The 11936-nt window shown below is 43.3% G+C and overlaps 1 protein-coding gene across 5 annotated transcripts in view; it reads right to left on the bottom strand.

Moving 5' to 3' along the window:
- Nucleotides 1-11936, bottom strand: part of Enpp2 (ectonucleotide pyrophosphatase/phosphodiesterase 2) — a 110015-nt gene that overhangs the window by 73034 nt on the left and 25045 nt on the right. For 4 of the 5 annotated variants that reach the window (XM_005360517.1, XM_005360518.1, XM_026785952.1 and 1 more), the window contains exons 1-2: nt 6130-6381; nt 5795-5894 (exon numbers count right to left, since the gene is read on the bottom strand). In XM_005360517.1, the coding sequence (XP_005360574.1) occupies nt 5795-5894; nt 6130-6162 (133 nt within the window). In that variant the 5' untranslated portion in view covers nt 6163-6381. Of the gene's footprint in view, nt 1-5794; nt 5895-6129; nt 6382-11936 lie in introns of those variants that run through there. The other variant, XM_026785953.1, reaches the window with a different exon arrangement.

Genomic DNA, 11936 nt, shown 5'->3' with positions numbered 1-11936 from the left:
GAGAGAGAGAGAGAGAGAGAGAGAGAGAGAGAGAGAGAGAGAGAGAGAGAATGCTGTAATCATTCATTCTGCAGACATATAAAAACCATGAACTATTGACAATTGAATTGGACTGTTGGGGGAGCCTAACTGATGGCCAAGGCTGCTATCAACACTGACTCCATCCTATACTCTTAATCCTGTTTTCTTCTAAGTTTTCTCTTTTTTTTTGGTAAATGTACCACATTTTCTTTATTCATTCTCTAGTTGAGCAGCATCTAGGTTGTTTCTAGGTTCTGGCTATTACAAATAATGATGCTATGAACATAGTTGAGCAAATGTCCTTGTAGTGTGATTGAGCATTCTTTGGGTATATGTCCAAAAGTGGTATTGCTGGGTCTTGAGGTAGGTTGAGTCCCAATTTTCTGAAAGACCGCCCATACTGATTTCCAAAGTGGCTGTACAAGTTTGCATTCCTACCAGCAATGAAGGAGTGTTCTCCTTACTCTGCATCTTCTTTTTTTTCTTGCTAAGTAGAAAATTTAAATCTGGAAGACGGTCAATAAGAGAGGTGATATTTAAAGTTTCAAGTATTTTAGCCTAGCCTAAAGCTAGGTGGACTTAAGTTTCTTCACGCAGGTTGGTCCCACTGGCAGGGTTACACCTAGTTCCTTGTCAGTCCCTCCGATTATCCTTGGTACTCAGTCCGGGTGACTGCTGAAAATAAAGCTCTGAAACCCGCCGTGGGCTGTCCTGATGTTGGCTTCTTCTCTCAAAAGCATGAAAGCAGAACCAGTTCCCTTCTGTCTGCTGTCCTGTCCCAAGTGTGACCTGCAAGCAAAGGCTTGGAGCGCATGTTGGGCATTCAGGACACCGCTCTAGACACTGGAGAGCTGCCGTCCACCTCTGCTGGAGTCCCTAACTCATTCATTCTCATCATCCTATCTCGACTGAACCGCCCTCCCCTTTTTTCCCCAGTGCTTTCACCTCATCCCTTAGCAAGCAAGCACCATCAGCTTACACGCAGATCCATCTGTCAGTTTTCACTGCTTCCTAAGTAGAGAACTTTCTAGAAACAATCACTGTTCTCTCTTCTCCTCTTTATAGATGCTGGGCCAGATTTCATAGGGTAGGAGGATATAAGATAGAGAGGTAGCGGAAGGGGAGATGGAGAAAGACGGACAGAAATGGATAAACTGGTCCACCTGGCAAGTTTCCGAACATCTGTATTGTGAAAACATCATATCTATAAACACAATACATTCACATGTAGAACGACTTCACAGACTATAAGAAAGAAGAATCTTCGTCCTTTAGATGAAAACTTTAATATTTGAGGTCAACCTCTAGACCAATGGCTCTCAACTTGTGGGTTGTGACCCCTTTGGCAAGCTTTATCTCCAAAAATATTTACACTATGATTCATAACAACAGCAAAATCACAGTTGTAAAGTAGTAATGTAAATAATCATCTGTCTGAAGGGCTTCCCCCCTAATCTGAAGAACTGCATTAAAGGAAGATTGAGGACCACTGCTCTAGGCCACTTAAATGGTACTCAATGTAATAAATTGCATAAACCTGAGTAGCAGATCTGCCAGCGAACAAGAACAGGCCATCACTTCCAACTAGACACTGCCAATCCCATCAACTACAAATGTAGACAGTGATGGCTGGCCTTACAACTGAAGAGGACGTAAAAGTTTCGCCATACACCCTTTCCGGTTTACATCGGTCTTAGGCCATTTTGCTTTCAAATCTTTTCTTCTAATTGAAGAATCAAGCCAGTGACTCTCATGTCAGTAAGCAGCTGCTCGGCTAAAGTCTCAGATTACCGCAGCATAGCCACATTATGTATTTGGCGAACAAAGGAAAAGCAGATCTTTTGTTTGATTTGATTGACTCATACAGGGTCTCTTACTGTAGCCCCCCCCCCAAGAGGCTCGAACCTGAACCTTCCAATCTCAGCCTCTCAACTACTGGGATTATAGGCGTTCAGTATTATACCCCACTTTTCATTAACTAAGGAGTTTTTCAAACTTTATAAGCAAGCTCCAAATTTTGAGTGTTCTATGCTAGATTGTTTGTTTTCTCTTATTGTATTATTATTCTTTAGATGCCTGTTTACTTTCTAAGAAGAGACAGAAAGGGTGTGGATTCAGATGGGAGAGGATGCTGAGAGGGTCTAGAAGGAGTTGGGGGAGAGGAAACCATAATTGGAATATACTGTATAAAAAAAATCTATTTTCAATAAAAGAAAAAGTGAAGAAAAAACAAAAAGAAAAAAATCTATGTTGAACAAAGCACACTGAAATGTTAGATATGCAAACATTGTAGAGAATTCTCTGCTATATATGTGTAAATGGGAAAAATCACTGCACCAAGCCCCACTCAACAGAGAAATGCAAAATCTATGACACCCTGAATTCTAACTTGGCTGATTTCATCCCATTGATTCACACTCCCCGGTTTCTATGTTCAATCTAACAGGAAGCCACAGTGCACATTATGCCCTATCTGACCACTTACTCACGGAGTGATGGCTGACCATCATTTTGTATCTTCCTACATTCCCCAGGCTGTTATTTAAGCTGCTTTCAAGTGTACAGTGAGACTCCTCAAATCATCAAAGAACCTGAGCCTTCTCATCCCTAGTAAGATTTTCTGTTTTCTCATAAAAATTTTAGTTATGTTTTTCATTTAATATTTATACTAAAAAAAATCCATCACTCGTGTGCTTTTAATTACTCCTTTTAAACCAATAAAAATGATGATAAATTGGACTGGGTTATCGGATATTTATTAGTCAAGCCACAAGTCTCTCCAAGGTCACATTGCTTCTAGTTCAAAGAGTACCCCTGTCCCCCTGGGTACTTCTGTAATACATTCTCCCCCACGACTCCTGGGACAGCATCCACAACGCACGCCAGTGTGCAGACAGCGGCATGCACATAGATTTTTCTCTCCATCTTCTAAGATAAATGGAGTGCCTACATCGCCTTTCAAAACAAAGAAATCCAGCTGAACTTTCAGCACTGAAATTTCCTTGGAAATTTGATTTCTGCTGCCCATTTACCGCAGGGTCCCTTTTCTGGAATATTATAACTGACTCTGGTCATTTTACACCTTCTATGCAGAAGGAGCGGCCACAGCATCCCTACACACCTCAGGATCCGGGAGAACTCTTACATCCCCCTGCTTCTGACAGATGACCAGGTCCTAACAGCAAATCTAGCTAACAAGTGTGCTAGTTAATCAATGCTAAGTTTCTTCTCATGGTCACAGCCTTGGAACAGACACCTCGGTTCACAGGGCAGCAGTGAGCGTATTCATGCATACAAAACATTCTCTGTCATTTTTCTGGAGCCCCGAGGACTCAATCAGAAGCTGTGTGCTTTGAAAAAAAAGAAAAAAAAAAAAAAACCTCTTTGTGTCTCTCCTGCTGGTGAAACACCTGGTGGCACTGAGTTTGCAGGATTTGCTGGGAGCCTGAGAGTGTTGTTTAAAGGAAAAAAATTGGAGTGCTTTCTCTCTTAACTCTTATTTTAATAGGTGTAGGAAAAAACGGAGCCAATGTTTTCTGATGCAAACATTTTGCTAATAGCCAGGATAGCCTGTCATTTGTTATTTGGGAGCTTTCCCCCTTCCCAGTGTAGTTAGCATTTAAAAAGATATAAAACCCGGCTACACACCACTTTCCCCCACTTTCCAAGAGGCATCTTTGGTCTTTTCTATTTCAGCAGAAGTGAACCCCAGTATGTAGACAGCAGGTAAGCTGCATTAAAAAGTAGTTTAAGAATAAAAACCACAGAAGTATGTATCTAAACCCTGAAACTCAAGTGCCAATTGTAACGATGTCCTAAGACTACACTTCACATAGACAGGTAGGTAGGTGTAAGTGAGCTATCACTATAGTTAACGTCATCTAACTGACGAGTTATACTACAGACTAGACTAGTTTCCCAGACATTATATTGACACCTTTGTTCTCATAACTATTTCCCACGGCATATGGAAATAATTTCGAGCAATGTTTTCAGAAGTAATACATTTAATCTATACTTTTCAAGTTTTCTGGTAGCAATCTCACACATTTCAGAGAGACTGACGCAGGATGGAGCAGACCTGGGGATTTTTTTTTTTTTTTAATATAAACTAGAGACCTAGAGGCTGACCCTCACTGCTGAGGGCTGAAACTTTACAAGTGACCTACCTGTGCCCATAACACTTACTAATATGGACCCAGGGGGCCAGGCTAGGAGCATCATGATCCAGGTCCCTCAAAAGTCAAGTTTGAAAATAACACAGTGATTAGAGAAACAGCATTGACTCCTGTCAATATCACTTAGAGGAAACAGAAGAAAGGCTCCTTTTAGCCTCACTGGAAAGAGCCGGCAGTGGGCTGTCAGGGCCACATGCCCACACCAAGGGCCCTGTCTGTTAGTCACAATCAGCCTTAGCAGGAGTGAAAAAGAGGGCTTTGAAGACAGCATTTGCCTCCAATAAAAACAGCATTCTCTTCTGGCCCAGTGACCCCTCTCCTCCCTCCCCAACGAAACACAATGAAGTTTTGTCCATTTGGCTCCCTGGGGCCCCAATTTTTTAAGATCTGTTTTCTCATTCTTCCTTCAAACTGCACCTCACCTCAGCTCCCTCCCTCCCCCACGTTCCAAACCTATCTCTTCCACCTTCTCAAGCCTAATCCAAGTAACATTCTGTGTGGAGGACTCACCATCCCGTCAGAGCTTGCTTAATAATACACAGTTTTATGGTGTTGCAGAGACAGGTGGTGTTTCACGGTTCTCCAATCCAGAGAAAACCCAAAATTCCCAGGAAGACAGAGGATGTACTGTGATGTCAGAGAAAGGGAAGAAAATATTGCCCCCTAGAGTGCCTGTCGTTTCAAATGCAATTTTTAATTCTGAAACCATCAGCAGCTCCAATTTCCAGGAAATTAACCAAGTCGTTCCTTCAGAGCAGGTCAGCGGAGCCCGCCGGTCCGCACAAGCAGCCCTTTATGAAGCCCCACTCTGCCCGTGGGCTGCAAAGGAGCCTCTTTCACTCCGCCTGCGCTAGTGAAGTCAGGAAGGCTCGAGGAAACTCACCTTGCCTCAGTGCAAGAGAACACAGCGAGTGCAGATCGACTCTTGAAGCCCTCTAAAGAGCCCACTGGGAGGACTCCCTTATTCTCAGTAAATCTTAGTCCCAATGTTTTTAATTTCTAAAGTTTTATTTTAAAAACAAAAACAGTTTATCTCTTAAAGAAAGGAAAGAAAAACCAACCTTTCTTTCTCATTCCCAGGACATAACTTTATGGTAGCAAATGCTGTGCTTTGGAGAGGAAGGCAACATCCCTCTGTCTCAGCCCTCTGAATCGTCATTCTCATCCCGCCCCATCATTAAACCAGAACAGGTTTTCACTGCCTGTTAGTCTGGCTTTATTTATGAACAAAGGATCTTACCTTTTTTTGATATTTATAAACTTCAGGGTGCAAAAATTTAAAGTCAGTTATTAAGAAGTGACAATAAAGTCCTCTGATGAAAACAGCATTCTTAGAGGCTGGAGAGATGGCTCAGTGGTTAAGAGCACTGGTGGTTCCTCTAGAGGACCAGGGTTCAATTCCCAGCACCCACATGGCAGTTCACAACTGTCTGGGACTCCAGTTCCAGGGGTTATGCATTGGCATGCAGGCAAAATACCCATACACATAGGCTAAATTCATTGCTCTTTGAGGTCCTCTGAAAGAAGGCGTCGTGGATTGCCTAAATGCACAATAGTGCTCAAGAATCAAATCTGCTAATAACTGCTACTCTTACCTGTGAGAGGTCCTTCGTCCCATTCTGCCCTCTTGATCCGACTTGCTGTGAATCCCAAGCAGATGTTGACACCGATGGCAAAAGTGAATAAGGATATCACCTAAGGGAATAAAGAGATCAAATCGTCAAACACAGCTAGATTGGATTAGATGGACTTCTAAATTCACGGAAGCAGTTCTGATGAGTCCAGCAACCCCAGTCCTGCCAATTCCGAAAGGCTTTCTCAGATGATGTCTGGATTTGAGCAAGGAGAAAGGAAAAAAAAAAAAATTGAATTCAAATGGAAGTGATTCGGAAGATCGAGCAGTTGGCGAGTCACTGCATCCTCCGCCTACCTGGTGTGACCCGAAAGAGCCTTTTCTCGCCATGCCGAGGGATTCTTGGAAAGCCTCTGCAGGGTGTTCGCTGCGTGCCCGGAATGCACTGCGTTCGTTTGGGGCTCTGAGTTCAGTCTATTAACTCCAAGCAATCCCACCTGGGAAGTTGACAGGCGCATCTGATTCGTCCAGGGCGCGATTTCATCACAGTTGGTTCACAAATTGCAACTCGGAGCATAGGAAGCTTAAGGCAACATCCTTTTTGGCCCCACCCCCCGGCCGGCCCCTCCCCTCACACAGACACTTTCATGTGGTATCCTTTGGCAACAGGGGGATTTCTTATGTAGCCGTGGCCAGTAACAGTGCATGATCGTTTTTCTTCCCTCACAAATACATGGTTTGTCAAAAGAGAAACCAAATGTATTTTATCCGATAAAAATGAGGCAAAACTGCCCCGAATTTCCCATCAGCTCGAAGCTTTTGCTATGCAATTATTCCATGTCTTCAATCCCACAACTTTACGTTTCTTTTTAAACAAGAATAAAAAAAAAAACCCTCACAATTCATAAACCAGATAAATATCTCTGGTTTTCCCGTTTGTTTATTTTTTTCCAGCGGTTGGAAGGACCCTGTCTCTCTATAACTACACTGGCAGCTACTCCTGATTCCTCGGGAGCTTCTCACAATGGAATCTTCCAGAATTGCAACTCACACAAGAGATAGCATTATTCCCCTCCATGTTGTCAAATTTTACAGAAGTAACTTTTATCACGATACTGGGACTGCCAGCTAAGCTGCATAAAGTCCTTCTTCGTGTGAGGAATGACAACACCACCCCAGTCTCTCTACCCATTCCTGACAAAGGTTAACTTGTTTGTGGGGTAGGGAGTGGGGGTAAGAAGCCGGCATAAGAGACAGTAGGGGGGAGCTTGATCAGCCTTGAATTTCGCTTGGAAGTGGCAATGCCTGCAAGAACCCCTGTTAAATGCTAGTCCAGTTTGGAGAGACTGTGTGCCTTGAGAGGCTGTTGTGCGCCCTGAAGCTCCTATCCTAAGTAATTTAGTAACTTGGCAACCACACCAAATTTAGAAGTCTCTAAATCGGAAAGCCGTTTACATATTACATGCTTTTAGGATTCAGGGGAGGGCAGGCTAGCTGTTTTCTGGCTCTCCCCTGCCAGGCCCATCCCGTGACTCTCGTCCTTGCGGAGCCCATATGTGCATACGTAAACAAACAGGAACCTTCCAAGCAGCAACCGCTGAAGGAGCCCCCACGGCTCTGCTCGCATAAAACCCGATAGCACAAGAGTCAAGAGCTTGTTTACGTGGGTCGCAGAGTAAGCCTGGGTTTCATTATAAACTCCAGAATTCAGTAAACAGCTCATTGAAAAGGAGGAAAGACACTGCCAGACATTCGGTTGCTCCTCGCGGATCCTCTCAGCTTTGCGCTCTCGCAGAGGGGGCAGGCGATGGATTTATCTACAAACCTCTCGCTTTAGTCTGTATGCCAAGCTAAACTGATCTGGAGTTGATTATTTAGCAAGGCTTCTCAAAGATGTTAACCCCATGTACGATTTTCAGCGTTTATATTCAGTCTCAAGATGCAAACCTGCCGGGGTTTTGGAGGGGTGAGGGAGGTGGGGGTGGGGGGGAAATCTGTAAACCAAAAGGAAATTGTCAACCCCACACTGTTATTTGGTTGTATGCTGCATGCTACAAAGGAGCTGAAAAACAGCCTGCTTTTCTTTCTAGTCTCCCCAGGCCTCCAGATCCCAGCAACTTGAGACTTTCTCTGACATTTGATTATAGAAACCCATCCCTAGGACAATGCAGGCTCTCCTTCGGGGGCGGGCGGGGGGGGGGGGTTGCAGCTCAGAAACTGAATGTCAGTTTTTACCTTATTGTTTTATTTTACGGCACGCAAACTAGCTGTGCAGGGGAAAGAGGCCACAAAGTGTGACAGCAAGTTGATCCACGTACGTGTGTGTGATTCTGTACGGAACTGGATTACTCATGTATCCAAAAGGATCAAGAACAGCTTGATCTCTTTCTCTTAACCAGTCTGCCAAAGAACTGCATCTTCTGCAGGTCATTGTGTGTCATAGACTTGTTAATACGTACGCCGCATATACCTACATATACATGCATATACACAGATAGAGACATACACACATATATGCACACAAACACATGCATGCACACACAAACACATATACACATGTGCTCACATATGTACACATATAAGAACATGCACACATACATAAACACACACAAATATACACATTGTGTAACTATAGTTAAGCAAATTGTATGTGGTTTATATGTTCATATGTATGTGAGGGTACATATATTCTTCATGCGTAGCTGTGTGGAGGCCAGAGGAGGGTTTTGAGTATCCTGCTCTATTTCTCTGCCTTCTCTTTCCTTGAGATAGGGTATCTCACTGAAGCTAGGACCAGGCTGGCAGCCAGAAATCCAGCAATCCTCATGTCTCCACTCCCAACAGGGCTTGAAGGACAAGACACAAGGCAAGCAGATTTTTCCTACAAGGTGATCATTATAGATTAGCTGTCAGGGGGAGAGTCAAAGCCCCTACTTTGGCATTGAATCAACAGTAAAATGCAATTACCCTTCATTATCTCAAACAGAGAAAACCCAAACACCTGTTCGGGTATACAATAGGTCAAGAAATTCACTTAGAATAACTGGACTGCAGTACAAAATCTTTCCTAAGAAAGAAAGTTCACCTGCTATAGTGTTTAACATTTTGGTAGAAAGACATACATGGCTACCTGACGCGATACAGCACAGTGAGTACAGAAAGGGGACTTTTAAACTCAACTTTCAGTGTGGTTTATTAACCCAGCCATATTTCAGAAGCCCCTGCCCCTTGGCAAAGAGAACCCTAACACTGTAAACATCTTTTAACCATCTCAGTCTCAAAAGCCACTCTGATTCTCCGACGTTATGGCCCAAAAGGAGCCCCTGAGGGGAAGGTATTAAAATGTGATATTTATACCTTACCCCCAGAGATTCTATTTCACTAGAATCTAAGGGGGATTTGGGAGACAGACAAAGGCACCATTAGTCATCCTGATGCAAGACACACAAGGACCACACTGCAAACGACAACATTAAAAATAACTGACAATGACTTGATTTACCAATGCCGCACATGTTGAACGGCTTGGCCTAATTCATAATGTAATTTTAACCTGTTAGTGATAGTGCCCAATGTTTGTTCATTGGACTTGACGTTTCAGTCTCTTTATAGCAAGCTGGGGCGCTCAGGAAAGGGATGGATCATCTTGATGCTGTGAGCTGCAGAGCAAGCTGGGGTGCTCAGGCAAGGGGTGGATCATCTTGATGCTGTGAGCTGCAGAGCAAGCTGGGGTGGTCGGGCAAGGGATGGATCATCTTGACGCTGTGAACTGCAGAGCAGTGATCGATTTCCTTTGCTGTTTGCACAAAGTGGCAGTGTTTTGCTTGGTTGCAATATAGCAGTTGCATTTATAAACATGCACAGTCCGTCTTTTCAGGAAAGAAGTCTCTGGGTCCTTGTTCTCCAGCCCTGATCAGGAGAAGAAGGCTTGAGGTGACCCATGAGATTTGAAAGCTGTGTGACCGACACTGGCCATTCTTGCTCTCAAGTTTGAGGCCGTCAGAAACTCACTAAAACTTTGTCTGAATCCTGCTTCTCATGATTCTTGGCTTGACTTGACTTAGTATTATTTCAATTGTAACCGCAACAAAACACCATGAACATTAGAAAATGGCACTCAAGTGTATTTCCCCTAATCTAGTTGAAAAGTCACTCTGTCTTGTCTTTAAGTTCGGTTTTGGCTGAGGACTACTGGAAAACACAGCATTTACAAAATGAACAACAGTCTTTGTTTCCCAACCTAATGGGTTGAATGTTTTGACAACAAACCGGCTCATAGCTTCCACAATTCTGGACTGCAGATGGGACTTAAGATGCTAACCCACAAAAGCAAGGTCTTATGGGTAATGTATGTTCCCAGGAGTTAGCCAGTTGAGAAATTACAAATTGCAGTTCAAATGCCAAGAGGGCTTGTTCTCTTAATTATCACAAAATTGAAAGCTGAAGTCAATACTGCCATGTTTTCCCATGGATTTAACTTATGTCTGTGTATTACATTTGCTACCCATAGAATCCAACAAGAATCCCACACCAAAATATTCTGTGAGTAACCACAGATTCAGATATTCATTAGCTAAGCATTGTTCAGGGTAATAGGAAGCTGAACTAGACATCATCCATGCATCCACATTCAATGAGAAACAAAGGTAACGGGAAAGTTGAAACTGTGGTAAGTGCAGGAAGGCATGTAGAAGTCAGCAGTGTTTGGAGAACACAGAATTCAGGTTTGACCTCATTGGGAGGGCTTGCAGAAAACTTGGTAGAGTCCATTGGACTGTGGTTTGAGGGGTAGGGGAGAATAGCTGGATTCAGACAGGAGAAAGGACTCTAGACAGAGAGACCAGAATGTGCAAACATTTTCTGTAGTTATGAGGTGAGATTCACAATGACCAAAAATATCAAGACAGCTTGAGTAAGTTTGGAAGAACAAGAGTGGGCAGGGAGGGAGGGGAGACCGCAGAGGTTAAGGGAGGTCAATCATGTGATTTTTTTTCAAAGGTAACCTTAATGGCATTATCTTTATCCTTAAAGCAATGGAAAGCCCTTAGAAGGCTTAAGAAAGTAGAGGTTTAATCAGATTTTAAGGCTAATCTCTTTGTAGTGTGGCTACAATATGCAAGGAATCAAGAATGGATACAGTTGTTGTGCTTAAAAAGGATGGTGCTCAGCTTGCCCCAGGGAGGCTCCGGTTATTACAGACAGAAAGGAAAGGCTAAGGGATATGGGAAAGATCTGTTAATCAACCAGGTACAAGAACTGAAGTGGGTGTGGAGTGTGACTTTTGAGCTAACGAATACTTCTCAATTAACATGACCACCTATAGTCTCGGGAAAGTTCCTTCTTGTATCTTAATTGAACGTGTGAATGTATTGAAATGGGATACATGCAGACACGCATAAATACACACATATGTCTGGGAAATGGCTCTGTGGGAAATCATGTGCCTCGCATGTGAGGAACAGAGTCCAGAGCCCCAGAACCTACCTAAAAAGCTGGACTTAGTGATGTTTCTGCAATTCCAGTGGTTCCTCCTGGGCTAAGAGGAGAGAAAGCAGATTCCCCAGAAACTCAAGGGCTGTCCTCGTGTACACAGCAGGGAACAAAAAAGAGACCCTGCCTCAACACCTAAAGTTTCCTCTGACCTCCACACGTAGACCTTGACAAATGTCTACCCATACTCAACAGCCATGAACACGCACGCGTGCACACAAGAAAGATACACCTATCTATTTGTTCATGCCTTAGGACAGGTCAAAATGAAGGACGCTGATGGTAGTTTCAAAACATTTGTCTAGAATTTTCAAAACCATCTAAGGCGGTTGATGTAGAACGATATGACCTGAGACCTTGGACATAATAAGTTCATAACAAAAGAGGTTTTGAAAGAATTAGCCCCCAGGAAATAAGTCGGCTTTGTTCCTAACCCTGGTTGATAAAATACACTTTAAAAGTAAAAAACACTATTTAACTGTTTAGTTTCAACTGTATGTTCAAGAGTCCAGCAAACTGAGAAACTGCATCCATCAGCAGACCCTCAGAAAAGCTGCTATCTTGGAAGTGACTTTGTAATGCTTGTACCACATATGCATGGGTGGGTGGGAAAATGACTATGAACAACTCTCTCTCTTCTCTCTCTCTCTCTCTCTCTCTCTCTCTCTCTCTCT

This window comes from Microtus ochrogaster, linkage group LG3 (genome assembly GCF_000317375.1).
Source record: "Microtus ochrogaster isolate Prairie Vole_2 linkage group LG3, MicOch1.0, whole genome shotgun sequence".
NCBI classification, from domain to species: Eukaryota; Metazoa; Chordata; class Mammalia; order Rodentia; family Cricetidae; genus Microtus; species Microtus ochrogaster.
Note: the sequence above shows the minus strand (reverse complement) of the source record. Positions and strands in the feature narration are given on the sequence as shown.